A 21,708-nucleotide genomic window follows, 5' to 3' on the forward strand; every position below is an offset into this window, starting at 1 on the left:
CAATTATATTGAAATGAGTTGATACAACTGCATTATCACAAAAATGGATACTTTGATGTAGAAGCCATATAATTAGGTTATAGGCATATCTATACACACACACACATATGGAGAGAGAGTAGGTTTTACGTGACACTATGGTATTATTATATACATACACCTGAAAAGGCCAGAACTTCTTTGCATTTTTGTACAATTGGAGGCTTTTCTTTTAGTTAATGCCATTGGTTACTTTGGTTTACAAAGTGTGACACTTTGTGCAGATTTGCCTCTTCTCTCCATGTCAGTTTGGACATTTCTGCATGGTATGCTGTTTACTGTTGATCATTTTCTCTGTAATGTCACTAACCAGAGGCCACATTAGCTGAAATCCTGCTTCAGTGATTCCTGGAAGCATTTTGAGGGAGAAAACTATGAATTGAAAAAGGAGGACTGGAGAGTGCCTTTACTTCATTGATGTTGGCCTAATTCAACACATCTGTGCAAAAAAAAAAAAAAAGTTGGTGTTCCTGCTGTTGCTCAGCAGAAGCGAACCTGGCTAGTATCCATGAGGATGTTAGTTCGAGCCCTGGCCTTGCTCAGTGGGTTAAAGATCCATGGTAGCCGTGGGCTGTGATGTAGGTCACCGATGCTCCTCAGATCCTGTGTTGCTATGGCTGCGGCATAGATTGGCATCTGTAGCTTCGATTTGATCCCTAGCCTGGGAACTTCACCTGCAGCCCTTCCTAAAAAAAAAAAGAAAAGAAAAAAAATGTTAATTCAACTTCTACAATCAATGCACCAGTCAGTCCCTGGGATACTCTCTGAGGATCCAGTGGTGAACACAAAGGCATGTCCCCTGTTTTTAGATGGCAAATTTTCCAGCTCACCAGACAGCAGCTTCTTGGATATACCAGGGTCATGTCAAGCAATACAGTAAGTCAGAAAAACCAAAACCATACTTTCTAAGCTGCTTCTTCATCTAAAGTTGATGCCTTATTAAGACAGAGAAATAAATAGGTTTTTATAAAGTCAAAGGCTTAAAAAGGTCTCCATGGATCATTTGGTCCAATATCTTAATTTTAGTTAATACACCTCTGATAAACATTTATTGAATGTCAAGGATGTACCAGGCATAGTGCTATGCCCTGAAAAAATAACAGAGACAAAAATATGGCATAGAACTTGCCATGACAGAATGTATAGTCTAATGGGGGATGTCAGATGTTATCAAATAATTTCACAATAAATACAAAATCGTGATTGTAATAAAAGCTATGAAGAAGGTATATGCAGCATCATGAGACTGTGAGATCGGAATTTGTCTGAGTCAAGGAGGTCAAGAAGTTTTTCCCAGGAATCAGACTTAAGCTGAGATCTAAAAGAAAAGTTTTGCAGGGGCAAGGAGGAGGGACCAAGCAAGTTCACTGAGGGTTCTCATTCCAGGTCCTTCTCCAGACACAACAGGCTCTGAACAGGGAACCAGAAATCTCCTTCTTTTTTTTTTTTTCCCAAGTTCTCTAGGTGATTCTGTTGCAATCCTGAGAGATCCCTCATTTTGAGAGCACTAACTTTGTGTTCTACCATATTTTAAAAGAGATTATCTGCACAGGCTGGGTGACCTTGAGAAAGTTTCTCTGTCGGCATCAATCTCCTTTAGAAGACTGGGATCAGGTGTCCTTTAAAGAGTACAAAGATGGAGTTCCCTTCGAGGCTCGGTGATTAACGAATCTGTCTAGGAACCATGAGGTTGCAGGTTTGATCCCTGGCCTTGCTCAGTGGGTTAAGGATCCGGCATTGCCATGAGCTGTGGTGTAGATCACAGACAAGGCTCAGATCTGGCATTGCTGTGGCTCTGGCATAGGCCAGTGGCTGCAGCTCCTATTCGACCCCTAGCTTGGGAATCTCCATATACTGCGAGTGCAGCCCTGGAAAAGACAAAAATAAGTAAATAAATAAATAAATAAAGAGTACAAAGATGACATTCAATATCATGAGTATAAAAGTGTGTGCCACAGTTAGACATACCAATGTTAGTAGGCAGATAGAAGCCTGACTCACACACATCAGGACACATCAAAGGGATCTCTCATCTATTTCCTAGACAAGATTTGCCTTTGACTTCCTGAAGGGAACTGGTTGCAAAGATGGGGTGGGCATTTGGATGGAGTAGTATGAGAGTTTAGGATAGAAGCTTGGTGAGTAAAAGTGGGGCTGACTTCACACTGAAGAAGGAACCATACTGATGCTTCCCAACATCACACAAGTGAGGAGAACATTTTTCTCCCTCTGGGTAGCTAACAGCCACAAGCAGCTGGAGACAGATGTCCAGTGCTAGGGACAGTCACTGTGTTCCAGAATTGTCCTATTGCTGAATCCAGCCAGTCATCATTTATATCAGTCAGGTCCCAGCTACACTAGAAACAGCTGAAATGCTGCTCCCAAGCCTGAAGTGGCAGGGTGAAGGGTGGTGCTACTGGAACCAGCGTTAGAAGAGGGGACTGCCAACAGAAGCCAAAGTTTCATGGAGAGAAACCCAGCCACTGCCTACAAGAGGTTGGAAGGCAGGGAAATTAATATTTTGACCCTTTTCTCTCATCCTTTAATATTCCTCTGGTGCCTCCTATTGGCAAAGCCCAAGGGACTCAAGGGCAGGAAGGCACATTAATGCAGGGCATAAAACTTCACATGGCACCATGCAGGAAAGAGAAATGATCCAGAAGGTAAAATGGAGATTATCCACTGCAACACCTTGCAAAACCATAACTCACTTTTTTTTATTACCAAGCTCTCTTCAAGCACTTTCCACACATTGTCTTATTTAATTTCATGTGGATTAATACACACATGCATGTGTGTATGAGTGCATGAATGTGTGCACATGTGTGCATGCACACACAGACACAGACACACGAGCACACACACACACACACACACACACACACACACACACACACACAAACCCTGCACTGCTTTGGCAATACAGCAGAAATGCTGCAGCCTCTATCAGTACTTCTGCTTAGGTAAAGCACTCCCACTGCTGAAGAGAGTGGAATTATTTCAGTAGATGTTAATATCACAGCATTTTTAAAAAACTAAGACAGAAAATAGAAGTCAGTGTGCATCGTGCTCAGCTCCAGGCTTTTAACAGGGAGGGGGAAGCCTGGGCTGCAGCTTTGTTGCAGTTCTCAGTTCTACTCTGTCACTGTCTGCGTGGGCAGTGTGTGAGCAGGAGGCCGAAGTGAGCTCCATGAAAACAGGATTATAGTGTAAAACCCTCACCACAACCCCCATGCTGTGTTACCAAGGACACACCTGGACCTGAACCAGCAGGAGGAGAAGTGCCTGGTTCTACCTCACTTGGGGAAGAATATGAAATCAGACATGTTCTCAGGGGATGAATGTGCACCTTAACCTATGGTTTTAGACTTTATTAAGCATGAAAGTCATGGGGTGACAGTGGTGGGGAACTCATTAAAAGTGTAAGGTTCCAGGGCCCTATCTTCAGGGATTGCACTTCAGTGGGGCTGATGGAGCCCTAGGAATCTGCCTTATCACACTTTTCCATGATTGTGGTGCAGGTGATCTGCAGACCTCATTTTGAGAAATAACTGATTGGGAGTGAGCATGTGTTTTTTTAGAGTTGGAAGAGAAAATGACAATGGGCTTCCTAGGTGACCAAGTCCTGCATCTGAAGCCCACTGAGGTTAAGTGATTATACAATGCCAAAAGAAGTACAAATGTGAAGCTACAGGAATAGGAGCAAGCTTGTGAATCTTAAAGTAGTCAGGCATGATCAGAGGAAGCAGCAGACAGACAGTACTGAAGTAGAAACTGGCAGAGACAGTGGAAAGCAGTATCCCTAGAGAGGAAAGTCACTTTCGGGAAGGTTTCACCTCCTGCTAAAACTCTGCCCCTGCCCCCTGCAGAATGGCAAGAGGGAAGGGGTGGTAAATATGCATGAACTACATCTTCTAAAACACTCTGGGATCAGTCACCTTGCTTGCCTACCAGACACATTTGCCAAGGCTCAAGATGCTGCCAAATCCTCCAGCCCCCTGAGAGTCTGGCAGGCCCCCGGGGCTGATGGTCAGAGCAGTATGAGGTGTTTCAGGATCCTTAATTTGGAACTGGGAGACATCGGTTTATATCCAGACCCTGTTACCCAATATATCTGAAACTTTAGACTTTACTTCTCAAAGCCTCCATTTCCAAATTGATAAATGGAAATAATAGAGCCAGTGTTATCACCTCCATCAATGTAAAGATGAACCAAATCATGTTAAAGTCCTGCAAATGGAAGAGACTAAATATTTACTGAGTGCCTACTCCCTGCTAGATTGTGTGTTTTATATATATCTCTAAGTATTTAAAAGGCCAATTTAATATTAGGAAATGTGGCTTGGAATGACATCACTTAAGTGTTTTCTAATTGAATTTTTTTCTTGTTCCCTCATCTGTATCCATATTTTCCCAATGGGACATTCCTGGTTTCTGATTAAATTGTTTTCTTTTTCCCTTATCTGGATCCACATCTTCCCAGTGGGACTTTCTTTCAGTATGTTCTCTAGAAGATCATAAGCTCCTGACTACATGTATTCTGATTTCTGTTGTTTCACAAAGCACATAATGTATATACTAAAGTAGAAGGTCCAGCAGCCTACACATCTCTGTGCTTCATTTCTCCTCACAGAGCCCGAAGAGTAATTAGGCTCTTAGACCTGCAAGCTTCCTTCCATGAGTGTCTCAGAGCTAACCTGGCTTCGCTTCCCTTTCACAGTCTTGGATCCAGTGCATGTGAAAACCTCCTTCTCCACCATGAATTTTCCTCTTTCTGCTTGCTGCTTCTGCATATCCTAATTTCTCCTCCCTCACTCTTCACCTGTCTTCCTGACATCTCTACCCACAAACTCCCTCCCAGGGACCTCTGCTATCCACATTCATCACATGGATTAATGAAGCCCTTGAGAATGGTGAGATGACATCCTCCCAGTTTTGCTCATTCCCAAGCTAATTCTGCGAGTTATATATCTGCACGAATATGCCTGCAGAGCCCTGGGCTGCTCATCACACTGATTTGCCTAATGTCTGCTCCAGTGTCTAGTGTATCTCTGAGGTGATAGTGACAACCTATCTTTGTGTCAAGCATTACAATTTGCAAAGGCTTTGCAAGACCATGATCTGGTATGATTCTCCCAAAAATCTCATGGTAGTTATTCTCTATTGCTTTACAGATAATAAAGCAGGTGCGGTTCTCAACCAGAGATGACTTTGCCCCCCAGAAAATGTGTGGCACTGTCTGGAGGCATTTTTGGCTGTCACACCGTGGGAAGGGGAGATCTACTGGCACCTAGTGGATAGATGCCAGGGATGAGGCTCAACATCCTATGATGTACGGGACAGTCTCCATCCACAACAAAGAAGTATCTGGCTCAAAGTATCAGGACTGCCAAGATCAAGAAACTCTTGTCTAATGTTGTTTCATTTACTTGTAGAACCAACATTCTAACCCAGCTATCTTGATTCCATGAGCCTCTGCTCTTTTTCAGGATTGTGTGCCACTGCTCTGAGGTCCTCCTCCACCTAGGATAAAATAATCTCCTCATTAAGGAAAACAAATTGATGAATTCGATGAAATCCCCATTGTGCCTTGTGCTGGCTATGGAAATTAGGGCAAGTTACTAATTCTTTCTGAATCTCGTTTTCCTCAACCATAAAATGGTCATCCTAGAGCTGTTGGAAGAATACCTGGTCTGCACATGTAAAGCACACAGAGTATCTAGCACACAATAGGGACACTTTATTCTACCTCTCCCTATCCTCTCTATTCTTTCTCCTTGACCTTGCTGCTTACTCTTTCTCTTCAGCCTCAAATATTTAACCTCACTGGTAGTTCTCAGGGCTAACTTCAAACGGCACAAATGTTTCCATCTTAGGAAAGCAAAGTATCATGCAAGGAATGGCAAGCTTGAGGAAGAAGAGGGCATGTTGGACCTATTCAAGGCCTTCCTTAGCTAAACTGTGGAAGTGGTAAATGATCTTTTAGGAGGGAAAACACGAATGGTTTAGCAGACACTTGCTGTCTTTCCTAAGAGTATATAGACAAAGACCCCATACTTCGGCCACATAGAGTTGCAAACAAATCCTAATTATACACAGAAGTTGAAAGAGGGAAAGTGTGTGGAAATTGAATCCTCCAGTAATTTCCAGTCAATATTTTAGATTAAGCACCTGTTCATCTGGAGCTACCACCTTCTTCCAGACACTAGGGTGAGCCATGAACTCTGCCGTTTCAATAGCTTGTCCATGGAGCCAACAGGTCATACCCATTTCTCTAGGATTTGGTCTGCTCTAGAGTGACGCTGTAAGTATGTCCTTTTTATTTTATTTTATTTTTTTATTGTTATTTTTATTTTTTTATTACTAAAATGAATTTATCACATCTGTAGTTGTATAATGATCGTAACAATCTGATTTCACAGGATTTCCATCCCACAGCCCGAGTATATATTTTTAATTGGCAATGTACAACAGGATCTGCCTGAATCCTAAAAGTCTAAGTCATTCCAAGGAATGCATTGATTCAAACGCCATGCTGGGGGCTCCCCATGGAGATCAGGCCAAACAGCATATTAAGAATTTCTCAAGAAGGGATTATATCTCTGAGGAAGCTTCCAGGTAGGAGTGAATTCAGGATTCAAAAAAAATCTTATCATAGTGGCTGTGGCTTTCCATACTTTTCAGAAGAACTCAGGTGTAATAACAAGCATTGGTGAGGATGTAAAAAATTGAAACACTCAAATACTGCTGGTAGAAGTGTAAAATGGTAAAGATGCTTTGAAAACAGCCTAGAATTTCCTCAAAAACTTAAAAGTAAAGTAACCATACAGCCCAGTGAGTCCACTCTTAGATACACATTCAAGGGAAATGAAAACATGTGGCCCCATGAAAACTTGGATGTGAATGTTCATAACAACATTGTTCAGAGTCAAAAGGTGGAAATAATTCAAAGGTCTATCAACTTATGATGGATAAATATCATGCGGTAGACCCGTACGGTGGACTATTGTTTGGGAATAGAAAGAGATGCAGTACCAACACATGCTGTAACATGGAATAACCATGAAAATAGTAGACTAAGTAAAAGACCACTCTTAAAAGACCACATATTGAATGACTCCATTTATGTGAAATATCCAGATTAGACAAACCCACAGAAACAGAAAGTAAATTAGTGGTTACCTAGGGCTAAAGGACTGAGGAAAAAAATGGAGTGCGATTGCTAATGGGTACAGAATTTCCTGTTGTATGTTGTTCTAACATTGATTGTGGTGATAGTGGTACAACTCTGTGACCATACTAATAGCCAGCCATTGAATTATATACCTGAAATGGTGAATTGTATGACGTGTGAATTACATCTCAATATAGCTAGAAGAAGGAAGAGAAGAAGAAAGAGGAGAAGAAAAAAAAGTTATCCAGGCTTTGGAAAGCTCATTGGCAGAGTCTCTCCAAAGCATCTCAAGTCCATTACTACTAGGAAGTGAGAGAGCACAGTGGTTACGCTGTGGGCTCTGGAATAAATATGAATGAATTGGGTCAGATAGGCTTTAGTATCGATATATTACTCCTTTCCAAGTGAATCCGGAATTTGGGTAGAGTTTTCCAAGTTATCTTGTATGTAATAGTTCCAAGACATGCATTGTATCACCTGGAGGGTTTGTGAAAGTGAATATCGTTTGGCCCCACCCCAGAGGGTCCAATTCAGTAGGTGTGGAGTAGGGCCGGAGAATTTGTGTTTCTACAAGTTCCCAGGGGATGATGATGCTTCAGGTTGTAGAACTACACCTGGAAAACTACTGATCTAAAACTTAGTTCTTGAAGTTCCCCAGGACCTACTGAGCACACTTTGCCAAGAACAGCAGAAATTCTTAGTGCAAATTAGTGTGTGTGTGTGTGTGCGCACGTGTGCATGTGTGTGTGTTAATATGAATAACCTTATAAACATTTACTTTGGTAATTGTTTCTAAATGTCGATGTATAATTAGTGGACTGCACTTTTGATAAAAATAAGGAAAGGAATCACGGAATAAGAATCAGAAGACCCGGAGCTCATGCCCCTCCAGCTCTAGGAATCTGAACCAAAAGACTTCCTGAGCGCAGTTTCCTCATCTGTAGGAAACCAATCCTATAATTCCTCACAAATATATAAGGCTGTGAGAAAGATAATATAACCTAGTTGAAAATGCATAGTAAACTGTACAGAGGGTAAACTTAGGCATTCTTTTTTGGGGGGGCTGCACCTGCAGCATATGGAAGTTCCCGAGCTAGGGGTCAAATCAGAGCTGCGGCTGCCAGCCTATGCCACAGCCATGGTGGCAACACTAGATCCTTAACCCCCTAAGCAAGGCCAGAGATCAAACCTGCAACCTCATGGACACTATGTCAAGTTCTTAACCCATTAAGCCACAGTGGGAACTCTAACTTAAATATTCTTAATTTTTTTTTTTTTTTTTTTTGTCTTTTTGCTATTTCTTGGGCCGCTCCGCGGCATATGGAGATTCCCAGGCTAGGGGTCCAATCAGAGCTGTAGCCACCGGCCTACACCAGGGCCACAGCAACACAGGATCCGAGCCGTGTCTGCAACTACACCACAGCTCACAGCAACGCCAGATCGTTAACCCACTGAGCAAGGCCAGGAACCGAACCCGCAACCTCATGGTTCCTAGTCGGATTCGCCAACCACTGCGCCACAACGGGAACTCCTTAAATATTCTTAATGTCTGCTCAGGGGAACCATTCTCTGTGAGGCCTCTAGCAATTGGCTCCAAGTTCTCAGCAGTTTATGGAATCTCAGACATTTCATGAGTTAGGATGTTTTCGACTGTAAGTAATAGGAATCTATACCTAATCTAACCTAATCTATAAAGATGTTTACTCATGTACGTTACAGGGAGTCTGTAATCTATGGTAGCTGTAATCTGTAAAATAAGAGAGGTCTGCAGAGAACAGGGAACAGGCAGGGCCTGGAAATTGTTGGGAAATGAATGCATGATAAAGATGAGTGCTTACGATGACTTGTTTCTTGGAGCTCTTTAAGGTTTAAGATTACTGGTAAATCCTACCCAGAATGCAGGATATAACTCATGAGCATTAGGATGACACATTTTAAAACCTCTAGGAGTTCCCCAGTAGCCTAGCAGTTAAGGATTCAGTGTTGTAATTGCTGTGGCTAGCGTTCAAACCCTGGCCCTGGTAACTTCTGCATGCCAAGGGTGCAGCCAAAAAAATACCCAAAACTCTCTATAGCAGTGGTTATCAATCTTGACCGTACATGCAAATCATACAGGAAAGTTTTCAAGGCTACTATTTTCTGGACTCAGCTCAAAAGCTTCTTATGGGTCTGGGGTGAGGCTCAGACACTGGCATTTTTCAAAAGTTTCCCCAGGTAATTTTTAAGTGCTGACAGGACTAAACTCATTACATATTTGAAAGCCAAGCACTGTGTCTAGGTATAGTTCCAGCATATCATAAATCCAAGTGGTCACCCTGAACTTGGAGCACTCCAGTTGCCAACACTAGGGAGTTACTTGTGGATAGAAGTGATAGGAGAAGGTGGTACTAAAACAAAACTGGGATTCATATGCCTATTCAGTCCCGAGTTTCTTCCCCTCCCTTTGATAACTACATCACCAGAGCTAATTACATGCCCAGTGCGTGCACACACACCACACACACACACCACACCACTTATTTGCTTTCCTCCTATGTGTAACTTTCTCCTTCAAGGTTACCTTAATCTAACCTGAATGCCATCTGTTAAATGTGCTATACATTGGGCAAGGAGTAGGACTTAGAGTGTGATTCACCCCTCTTCCCTGGTCCCATATTCCTTTAAGAAAGTGGATCTTAAACTTTGATATGAATAAGAATCACCTTGAAGAATTTTTAATGCAGATACCTGGGTACCAGGTTATGATTTTAGTAGGACTGGAGTAAAGTTCAGGAATCTGCATTTTAATCATCCTCACAAGTGCTTAAGAGATAATTGGTCTTCAACCATCAATTTTAAGAAACTTTCTTAAGGACGGCCCTGGTGAAAAATGGTAAATACTATCCACTAAGGAGATGCCCAGAGGGCTCAAGAGATTTAAACAGTTAAATCTCCAAAGAAGACAGATGGAGGGCCAATAAACACATGAAAAGATGCTGAAAATCATTAGTCATTAGGGGAATGCAAATCAAAACCTCACTGAAATACCGCTGGGAATCTATTAACCTATTAAAATGGCTACAATAAAAGTAACAGCAATTTTCTGGGAGGGATCCACAATGGTTCGGCATTTTAGATATCAGGTAATTTCTTACAAGATTAAAAATACACTTACCTTAAGATCTGGCACCCTCACTCCTAAGTATTTGACCAAATGAAATAAAAATTTGTTTGTACAAAAACTTGTTCATGGATATTTATAGCAGTTTTATTCATAATTCCTAAAAACTGGAGAAAAATCAAATGTCTTTCAAAGGTATAAGCTGCCTGTAGGACAGCCATACCATAGAAGACCACTCAAAAGTGAAAAGGAATAAACTACTGACACACAGTGATATGCATGGATCTCGGAAGCATTATTCCTAGTGAAAGTAGACAAAAAACTGCATATTGTGTGATTCCACCTACTTGACATCCTGAAAAAAGGCATAGTGATAGTGACAGAAAGGAGATTGAAGGTTATCAGGGGCGGGGTCTTGGGGAGGATTTGACTACCAAAACATAACGGGGTTGGAGGCTTTCTGGAACTGTTCTATGTCTTGATAATGGTGCTGGCTAAATAACTGTATGCTGAACATTGGAAAAGATGCATTTATTATATGTAAATTATATGTCATTCCAAAGAAAACTTAACCTGGAGGGGGAAAAAAACCAAAGGATAAAAAGTGGCTTTATTCAGTTCTCTTGCAGCACAGGGGTTAAGGGTCCAGCGTTGTCACTGCAGTGGCATGGGGCCCTTCTGTGGCACAGATTGGATCCCTGGCCAGGGAACTTCCACATGCCTCAGGCATGGCCAAAAAAAGAAAAGAAAAAAAAAAAAAGGCAGCTTTATTCAGATTAAACTCATTACATATTTGAGAGCCAAGCACAGTTTCTAGGTATAGCTAGGTCTAATTTCAGCAGCTCAGAAGGATGCTTAAGTGTAGAGATAATGCCCAACTTGTCTCCCCATGGACTCTCACATAGTACTTCCATATGTGACTGAATACTCAGAGTAGCCTACAAATGTGGCTTTAACTGGTAGTTAAAAGATGTGAGGCTAAGAACTTAAAAGAAATCAGGCATCCAGCCTTGCAGTACTTTAAATGATTCTGTCCCTTCATCCTATTATTTTGGTGTTTTGAAATCACTTTAATCACGTTCTGCATGTGTGTGGTCCTTCAAAGCTGGTTTGGAGAATAAATGCAGGGGGTTGATAGCAGCAATAGAGTGGAGCATAAAGAGGTAAGGTACTGAGAGATGAGGAATAAATACACTGCTTTTTTTTCAGGTGAATAGTTCTAAGGAGTGTGAAGCCATTTGCTTTTAAAATCTATCTGCTGAGTTGTTCCTTCTCTAGAGAGTTTCTCCCATTTACAGCTTTCCTAGAATTCCACCTTAAAACAAACTGAATGTACTTATGGCCAGGATCTCTGCGCCGAAAACTTTTGCTTAAACGATGACACACTGCAGTTGGAGCCTGCTCACCCACATCTGGAAGCCACATGTCAGCAGCAGCTGTATAAAACAGGCAGCCCAGCAGACATAGGGTCATATTTTTTGCCAGAATTCCAGGCAGCATGGACCTCACTCTTCTGTGGGTGCTTCTGCCACTGGTCACCGTGGCCTGGGGACAGTACGGTGACTACGGGTACCCATACCAGCAGTACCACGACTATAGCGACGACGGGTGGGTGAATCTGAACCGGCAGGGCTTCAGCTACCAGTGTCCCCATGGGCAGGTGGTGGTGGCTGTGAGGAGCATCTTCAACAAGAAGGAAGGATCTGACAGACAGTGGAACTACGCCTGCATGCCCACGCCGCAGAGCCTCGGGGAGCCTTCGGAGTGCTGGTGGGAGGAGATCAACAGGGCTGGAATGGAATGGTAAGAGCCAGAGGGCGGCAGACGGCTGGGAACATGACAGCCCTCCTCCTGGGGGCTGCTTGACCCTCAGGGAAGAGCGCGCACTAAGGATTGGGCAAGTCCTACCAGGAACCTTCCCCTTGCGTGCTCTGGGTGAGGCAGGACTGCGATTGAGCTGATGGCCCTACAAGACAAAAACCCAGGATGGGGAGTGTCCATGGCAGACAGACTCCCCTGTGGTTCTGTCCCTTCTAGAAGCAGCCCCACTCTCAATTCGGTCCACGGACTACTGTGGGTCTGGGAAATGTTCTCCCAGTCTGCCAAAAGATAAGTGTAGAAATGGAAAGTATTTAAGAAACTTTGAAGCAACTTAACATTGCTGTGATGTCCAAATGGCATTTAAGTTTGGTAGTCATTTATTTTGACTCTTTAACAAAAGTATCAGTACCCAACTGTTTGGGGATAGTAAACAATGAGACCCTTACCACAGACAGTTTGAGAAGTCCTGATTTAGAGCAAGTAAATTGGGGCAGAGGGGTCAAAGAAATGTAGGCAAAGAGAAATGAAATTAAATGTTTCTCTGCTGCCTGATTAAATGTGCTCTCTCAGTTTTAAGTACCATGGTCCTTCTCTCTGTCTGAATTTGTAATGGGCTTTATTTCTAGGAAATAGTTTATTTACTAAAGTCTTTGGGGAGAGAAGTACTAATCTTACCTGACTAGGTTCTGCTGTGGTTAATGACATAGGAATGGCCTGAGTCTGTGTCTTTGCTGTGGGGTATCACTGGCTCACCCTTGATCTTGATCAGAACTCATCCCAGGAGGTATGGACTTTGAGGCCAGTTAGTCACTGCAGCCTAGATGGAGGCAGGACTGCTGGGTGAGTTGGCAGAGAGGGTGGAGGCAAATACTGGGGGAGCCTGGCTGGGGGAGGAGAAAGCTGGGCTTGCAGGCTGCCACTGTGGTAATTGTTGAGAGAAGACTGAGGAGTCCCATCAGTGGTACAGTGGTACAGTGGGGGTCAGAGCACAAAATTCTGTGGGTCACAGAGCAATGATGGAAATCAAGACAAAAAGACTGATGGGTGGGAGAGCCAGGCAACAGAGTAATAAAAACAGCTGCCATTGATTGAGTGCTTACCCTGAGCAAGCACTGTGCTGAATGCTTTATATGGATTATCTCATTTAATGATCAAAACAAATCTGTAAGTCATTTTATAGGTAGACAGGCTACAGTCTAGAGACCAGGGCTTTCCTCTTCTGGAAAGTAGTAGAGCCAGGATTTGGATTCAGCGAGCCTCAATACCAAAGCATTTCAGTTCTTAGTCATGGTAACAGGCTACTTGAGAGTTTGCTGCCTCTGCGCAGTGGGGGCTTGGTCAGCATAGCCAGGGCCACACTTCTGGACTCAGGGAAGTTCTTCATACTGGGGAGGGCAGGAATCTGCAAGATCAGAACAGGAGCTAGGTCTGGAGGGATGGAACCAGCTTGATTACCACCAAGATTGAGGAGGGGTGCAGCCAGCCTGTACAAGGAATGCAGAGAGGGTCATGGGCAGCTATAGGCAGGGGCCCCTTTGTTGCGCTTTACTCATCCATGCCCACTGCCCCTAAAGAGCAGATTTAATTATCCCAAACCCCTTCTGACGGATGGCTGACTCACAGCCCAGCCTCCCGTCAATGACTGACAGTTTCCAGTGGCTCCCCATAGTCAGGCCCACTGCCTGGCACAGAGCATGGGAATGACCTAATTACAATGGTCTGTCTAGTCCTCCCATTTAGGGCACGATTATATGGGTGGGGCCCCTTTCTGATGCCCCCTTTTGAGCCACAGCAAAATAGTACCCAGATGATTTCTTAGACCCAAGGGAAGAGCCCTGGGCTCTGAGTCAGGAAGCCTGAATTTAGATCCTAGTTCTAAAAGACAACTTGCCGGGTGACCTTGGACCATGGGTTCAGCTCTCTAGTCTCCTGCCACATTCGGGAAAATGAATGGTCAGACTGCATGATCCTGGAAGGCTCCAGGGCTCCAATACTCTATGCTTTGTTTGGCCCTGAAAATACAGCTGGATTTTTCTTGTATTCTGTTGATGCTTGTGTTTATCTCTGCTAGGCAGAGAAGGCAAATTATGTTTCATTGAAAACTTGCCAACGTGTGACTGGTTTGTCATTAACTCTCAAACTATTTGAAGGGAAGCAAGAGAGGGAGTGGAAATTATATGATTTTATCTGGCCATTGGGAGTCAAACAAGAAGCTGACAGGCAAGATCTCTCTCTTTTCCACCTCTTCTTCCTCCACATTTTTGAGTATGAAGAGTCAAATGATTTTTTTACTTTCACCTTTCCACCCTCTGTTGCCTCCTTCTCCTGCTCCATTAATCACAGAGTAAAAAATGTACAAACGTGAAAAACAGTAGGACTCAGCTGCCCCAGGACTGAAACCAATTACCCCAGAGGTTTTTTTTTTTTTTTTTAGATGATTATTGCTTTGAGTTTAGACTCCAGTCTCAGTGAAAAATCTGGAAGGAGAGAAATTGCTCATAAACTAGGGAGCAATTAAACCTCCCCTTTGGCTTCAGGCATTTAGTCTGTTACAGGAGAAGAGTAGATAATTTTGTGCAGTTTGACTGCCTTGTGTAAGTACATTAGTTTGCAAGTTTATTTTATTTATTTATTTATCTGTTTTGGGGGGCACACCCAAGGCAGATGGAGGTTCCCAGGCTAGGGGTCAAATCGGAGCTGTAGCTGCTGGCCAACACCACGGCCACAGTAACACCAGATTCGAGCTGCATCTGTGACCTACACCACAGCTCATGGCAATGCCGGATCCTTAACCCACTGAGCAAGGCCAGGGATCAAACCTTCGTCCTCATGGATGCTAGTACGATTTGTTTCCGCTGAGCCTCCTTGGGAATTCCTGCAGGTTTCTTTTAAAAGGGGGGAGGAGTCTTGAACACAGATTGACAATAGCGCATAGGATCTGCTAAAGACACTTGCTAATTGAAGCGCAGTCTTTTTTCTTTCTTTCCTTTTTTTATTTCCCAATACATTTTTTTTTTCTACTGTACAGCATGGTGACCCAATTACACATACATATATACATTCTTTTTTCTTACATTATCATGCTCCATTATAAGTGACTAGACATAGTTCTGAGTACTGCACAGCAGGATCTCATTGCTAATCCATTCCAAAAGCAATAGTCTGCAACTGTTAACCCCAAACTCCCAATCCATCCCATTCCCTCCCCACCCCACCCCACCCCCAAGCAACCACAAGTCTCTTCTCCAAGTCCATGATTTTCTTTTCTGTGGAAAGCTTCATTTGTGCCATATATTAGATTCCAGATGCTTTCATCATGGCTGATTGACTTGTAACACTACTGTTTTGTAAAGTTTCTCTGCTGAAAATCACTTCTTCAGATGCCAGATTCTAAACTGTGCATGCTGCTCCCTGCATACAACTGCCTGGAGGCTTAACTTGGGTCCTGTGAGTGGTATTTTGCCATCTCAGAGTGTGCATGCTTCAACTGTTCTTGGAGAATCTTCTCAAACTCGGGTTGGCACAGGCTGTAGGTCATGTGGGTCCTGTGTGGAACAAAATGAAGCTGGGATTTTTCTAGTGAGTTTGAGATGGAGTGTGGTGGAAGGAGCTCTGGTCTTAGAATCAGGAAACTTTTATTCACAGCTCCTGTTTCTCTCATCTCTGAACTCTATGGTCTTAGGCATTCAGTTTTTCATTCTGGTGACAACAAAAAATGTATGAACCCACTTCACAAGCTGTTAGGGGATGTTACTCTGATGCTTATAGGAGGAAGTGTAGAAGAACTCTAAAAAAAATCTATATCTAAAACAAAGTCCTGGCATGTCATGGGCAGTCAGTAAAGATTTTTGTGAATCTGAAATTTGATGAAGCTGATTTGAGGCAAGCCAGCTTTGCATGGAGTCTGAATTCAGAGGAAGAGTGTTCAGTCTACTGGCACCTGTATTTTTTTCTTTTTTTTTTTTTTTTCCTGAGCTTCAAAGAATCCCGAAAAAACATTTTAAAATGACAGCTTGTATTAAAGCTAACTATTTGAATTTACAAATTCACCAAAGATAAGCCATGTGATAAGAGAGGAGGAAACCAGCATTCCAAAATCATGAGCTACTCTGAAAGCATATCCACTCTTAGTGCAAATTTTGGCAGTTTTATTTTTGGTTAAAGAATGAGTCTGAGTAAGAGCATATAACTCAACCTGCTAGGCTGAAGGAGCCATAGATTAAGGTACCATGTAACCAATATAAAAAGGAGTTGCAGGAGTTCCCGTCATGGCGCAGTGGTTAACGAATCCGAGTAGGAACTGTGAGGTTTCGGGTTCAATCCCTGGCCTTGCTCAGTGGGTTAAGGATCCGGCGTTGCTGAGAGCTGTGGTGTAGGTTGCAGACACGGCTCAAATCCCATGTTGCTGTGGCTCTGGTGTAGGCCAGTAGCTACAGCTCTGATTACACCCCTAGCCTGGGAACCTCCATAGGCTGTGGGCACGGCCCTAGAAAGGACAATAAATAAATAAATAAATAAATAATAAAATAAAATAAAAAGGAGTTGCCATAGCATAAAATACGCAGCACAATAATCACCATTGTTATCTTTTAATTGGGTACCAGCAGTGAATATAAATATAAATATAAATATAAATATAAATATAAATATAAATTACCCAAAGAAATTTCCTGCAGATCATCACAGAGAGTCAGGATGTGACCCATCAGTGTTAAGCAGTCATGAGAAACTTTATCAGTAGCAGCAGGGAGAAGAGTAACAGAGTTAAGGTTATGCAAAGTAAAAGAATTATGTGAAAAGACATTAACAACAGGACTTCTTAGGAAGTAAGGTAGCTGGCTGTTGAGATTAAGGAGGGCTTCTACAGCATGAGGTACAAAAATAGTTAAAGGGGATCCCACAATGATTTTCTCAGTAGACCTAACAAAAAAAGTAGTGTCTGTAATAGTTGTAACCTAAGAGTTATATTCTCGAGCTACAGGGTTAGGTTACTAGGTATAATACCCTATGGGTTGATGGTGGTCTCTGTGTTTTTGAGTGAGTGCCCCAGTGGCATTTCCTTCTTTTTCATACACATAAAGGAAAAAGGGAATCTGATAATTAGGACGTAAAATGCAGGTAGGTTCGTCAAACTCTCCTTTAAGGTCTCCAAGGCTATATCATTCAGTTTCTGCCAAAAAATTGGGTAAGGATTGTTGTTCTTTAACAATGCATACAAAGGTCTGGCTATAAAAGAAAAATTTGGAATCCAATTTTGGCAATAACTAACTAGCCCAAGAAAACCTTGCAGTTGGCATTTAGTTTGGGGTTTGGGGAACTTAGGAAACCATGAAGACTATTTGCATCTAGATGTAGCCCTAGTTTCAATATCAAGGGCCCTAAATGTTGAACTGGGTTTGGGAAAACTGTATTTTTTCCTTAAATAATGTTATGTCCCTTTAACATCAAAAGCTTTAGGAAGTGGATACTGTATTCCAGTGAAGAGTCTGGAGAAGGAGAGCAAAGAAGCAAATCATCTACATATTGCAATGAAGTAGAACTCCTAGGGAACTTTATATCATCCAGATGGGCCTTCAGGATTTGTGATAAATGAAAACTCTCAGTAAAACCCTGATGCATTACTGTACAGGTGAATTCTTTCTTCCCAGGAAAAGAAAAGGGTATTAGCTAGCTTCATCACCTGAACACTAAAGAATATACTTCATAAATCAATTACGGTAAAAAAAAAATTCTTCCAGTGGGAATGGATGTTAGTAACATGAGATCAAGGGATAACAATACTCTTTTTTGCTCAGATGTCCTGGACAAAACTCCATTCTCAGCTCTTAGATTTTCTCACCAGTAAAATAGAAGCATTACAGGAACTAGTTAGTATACAAGACAATGAGGTCTTGAGCCTTGTAATCTTCTAATATGGCCTTTGTGCCTTGAAGTTCTTCTTATATTGATTGATTCTAGAAAGATATTTTAAGGGATCTATCTGAGTTTTAATGGGTGGTAGGCTGTGGATTTTGCCATTATCAGTTGGCGATTTTTCCCATAAGGAGGGGGTGGTAGTTGATTCCATATGGGCAGATGATCAGTGTTTCCAGAATCAACTCTAGTACCTTTAAAAACAAAGAAAAAAAAAAAAGGCAAAGTTATTTAATTCATCTGGTTGGCTGCTTTGATGACTATTGCCAAATTCTAGAATTACTTTCCGTTTTTGGGAGTAAGAAGTTCCTGCATGATGCTTCTCTAAGTCTTGACCTCATAAATGGATGGGCTGAGAAACTGAGGAGAAGGTGGTAAGTTTCAAAGTGTCAACGGGCCTAAGCCAAAGAAAATAAATTCAGACAGTAACCTCTTGAAGTTTAGTAAAGATCCCCACTAACTGAAGTGTTCTAGAACTTCATGTCAGGGGCTTTCTCTGGAACACAGAGAACTGGCTCTGGTGTCAGTTAAAGCTGGAAGTGATTCATCCCAAATCTCGAGAAACTTTCTTCATGTCAGTCAAGAGGGAGGATTGGAAAGCACTCCTGCAGTTCCTTGGAGCCTGGTCATTGAAAAGTGGGAGGATGTTGGAAAGGCTAGTTAGAGGGTGCCTAAAGCACTTAAATTTGTAGCAACTTCTTTTCCAATATTCTGGCTTTTTGCAATAATAGCAGAAACTTGGGGAGGGGGAGTTGGTTTCATTCATGGGCCTTAATCTGCTAGAGTTGAAGATTAAGAATTTTGGTGGTCTTCCTTTTCAGTGACTCATCTAGAGTATGAGAGAGCTGGTTTATCAGATTATCTAATTTGGGGTGGACATGGTTTTCATTCCATCCTGGTCCTTTTTACTAGAAGGGAGAGGTCCTTGCCCAGCCCATTAATAAAGTTAAAAGCTACCTGAGTGGAATCAACATCTAAAAAAAGACCAGAATTTTCTTTATTAATAACCTGAAGTCAGTTTTGTAATAATCATGAACAGGTTCATAAGATTTCTGTATGTGCAAGCCTAAATTTTGTTCTAATCAACTAGCTTTGGAAAAGCCCTAAGAATTGTTCAATGAAGTCTCCTGGTGATTGTCCAAGCCTGAGCATATGATAAGTTAATGAGCTGTAAATTCTAGAGACCTTTCAGGATTTTCCCCATTAGTGGTTTTCATCCAGTTCTGGGCATGGACTTCACCAACAAGCCTATGAACTAGCTGATGCAAGTTGAAGAAATCAGGTTGATGAATTTGAATGATGATATTAAATTTTGAGGCAAATCTGTGAGGATCTCCAGTTACTTTGGAAACTCTTTGACTGTAGCTCTCAGCTCAGCTTTATTCCAGGAAGTATGAGAAATTAAAAGGTTAGGCTCTGGACCCTCAGATCTCTTAATTTTAAAAGTGACAATTTCTGATAGGTTTGGAAGAAAAGAGAGTGGGGAGAGTTTCAGAGAAAAGGGGAGGTTTGGCAAGAGATTTGGTATGGGGAAACTGGGTATACAGAGGAGATGTAGGCGGCAAAGAAGGAAGGAGGAGGATGGCACTGGATTTGGGGCCTGAGCAGGAGGAGCTGAAGGTGAGAGATAAGATAGTGCCAGAGGTGGAGCCTGAGTCAGAGAAGCCAAGAAAGAAGAGCCTGAGCCTTCCAGAACTATTTATCTTTTTTTAAATGTTTACCTCAGTTAATCTTAAAGTCCTATTGTACAGAGCTGCAATTTTAAGCTCCTGATAATGCTTGAAAACCTCAAAATACCAATCAAAATAGGCATTCCACTTAGTTTAGGAAATTTTAAAGCCATAGTTGTCCAATTTGGGTTTTTGTTTTTGGCTCTGTTTTTTTGTTTGTTTTTTTTGTTTTTGTTTTTGTTTTTTGTCTTTTTGCCATTTCTTGGGCTGCTCCTGCAGCATATGGAGGTTCCTAGGCTAGGGGTCTAATTGGAGCTGTAGCCGATGGCCTACGCCAGAGCCACAGCAACGTGGGATCCGAGCCGAGTCTACAACCTACACCACAGCTCATGGCAACATCGCATCCTTAACCCACTGAGCAAGGCCAGGGATCGAACCCCCAACCTCATGGTTCCTAGTCGGATTCGTTAACCACTGAGCCATGACGGGAACTTCTCCAATTTGGGTTCTAAGAAAAGTGAGTTTAGGGATTTTTAAAAGTTCTTCATAATGGCCATTGTACTCATTTAATTAGAAATGCTCATGAAAAATGACCTTGGTTTTCAAACATAAAATGAACCAAGATCCCTGTAGGAAAGTGGTGCCTTCAAAATATTTATTTATTTATTTATTTATTTATTTATTTATTTATTTATTTTATCTTTTATTTACATATTTTTTCTACTGCACAGCATGGAGACCCAGTTACACTTACTTGTATACATTCTTTTTCCTCACATTACATGTTCCATCATAAGTGACTAGACAGAGTTCCCAGTGCTACACGGCAGGATCCCATTGCTAATCCATCCCGAAGGCAACATTCTGCATCTATTTACCCCAAGCTCCCAGTCCCTCCCATTCCCTCCCCTTCCCCCTTGGCAACCACAAGTCTATTCTCCAAGTCCATGATTTTCTTTTCTGTGGAAAGGTTCTTTTGTGCCTTATATTATATTCCAGATATAAGTGACATCACATGGTATTTGTCTTTCTCTTTCTGACTTATTTCACTCAGTATGAGAGTCTATTTAGTTACCCGGGATCCCATTTCTCAGAGCTTTTTCTCTAGAGTAAAAGAATAATTTTCAAACAACTTAAACTGCTCAAATAGCTTAAGCAACATGCAGGCTTAATAACAGCCAGTTCTAAGGGAACAGTCTATTACAAAAGAGCCAAGCAGAAACCTGCTCAGCACAGTTGCAATAGAATAGCCTCTGTCCCCAAAGGAATGGGCTGATGGCCAGTCCTTTCCAGCTGGATCAGACTGATTTCAAAAACTGGGCTGAAGTAAGGAGTACTCACATACAGAACAAAGGCTTAACCCAAAATAGATGAAACTTTAAAAGAGATCTCTTAGAAACTTTAAAACATGGATAGCTTCAAAACACGGAGAGGCTTAAGCTCAAATCCAGGATACAGACTTACCCTCAAACCCCAAGAGTCAGTTAGAAAAGCAACAAGCAACAGCGTAGGTACCACACCTATTTGCTCACAAGCTTCAGAGTAATGGGGATGGGGGTGGGGGTTCTTTACTGTGTTCTCATCTGGAACAACAAAATGTTGACCTAAAACAAATAGACTGTCAGCTATGTCTCCGGAAAAATAAATAAATAAATAAATAAAAAGGGTTCATTTGGGATGAGCAAGAATGGCAATTTGGAGTCTGCAACCATGGTGAGCCATGTGCAAGTTCCCCACAGGATGGAGAGGAGAACTCTTTTACAGGGGGAAAGGAAGGTGGGAAAGGGCTGTAGTAAACAAGGAGCCCATGGCTTTTCATTGGCCGTGTTATAATACTCTCATTGGCTGAGCTCTTGCCAGGCAAGAGGAAATCTCTCATTTTCCTGTTGTGATCCACTATCATCCCAGGATCTGAGAGCTCCCCCTTCTGGTCTCCTGACTCTATTTTATTGAGGTTTCTGTTGATTAATTTTTTTACAGTGGGAACTCAG

At 42.1% G+C, this 21,708-nt stretch overlaps 2 protein-coding genes across 5 annotated transcripts in view; one reads left to right on the forward strand and one right to left on the reverse strand.

The window, feature by feature from the left end:
* Positions 1-11,711: 11,711 nt before the first annotated feature.
* The window catches only part of DPT (dermatopontin), a 31,695-nt gene continuing 21,698 nt past the window's right edge, over positions 11,712-21,708 (forward strand). The window contains 1 exon segment of the mRNA NM_001444437.1: positions 11,712-12,116. Coding sequence (NP_001431366.1) covers positions 11,812-12,116 — 305 coding nt within the window. The 5' untranslated portion in view covers positions 11,712-11,811.
* The window catches only part of LOC106510102 (uncharacterized), a 94,893-nt gene continuing 88,554 nt past the window's right edge, over positions 15,370-21,708 (reverse strand). For 2 of the 4 annotated variants that reach the window (XR_014843111.1, XR_002343354.2), the window contains 2 exons: positions 16,792-18,241; positions 15,370-15,679 (listed from right to left, as the gene is read on the reverse strand). Coding sequence is in view for 1 of the 4 variants with exons in the window: in XM_085021232.1 (XP_084877358.1) it covers positions 15,669-15,679 (11 nt within the window). In the remaining 3 variants the exon portion in view is untranslated. The remainder of the gene's footprint in view (positions 15,680-16,791; positions 18,242-21,708) is intronic. The other 2 variants (XR_014843110.1, XM_085021232.1) reach the window with 1 other exon arrangement.

This window comes from Sus scrofa, chromosome 4 (assembly GCF_054392235.1).
Source record: "Sus scrofa isolate SSC_HxYL_T2T_F1_AM1 chromosome 4, Sscrofa_HxYL_maternal_Yorkshire_Landrace_v2.0, whole genome shotgun sequence".
NCBI lineage: Eukaryota > Metazoa > Chordata > Mammalia > Artiodactyla > Suidae > Sus > Sus scrofa.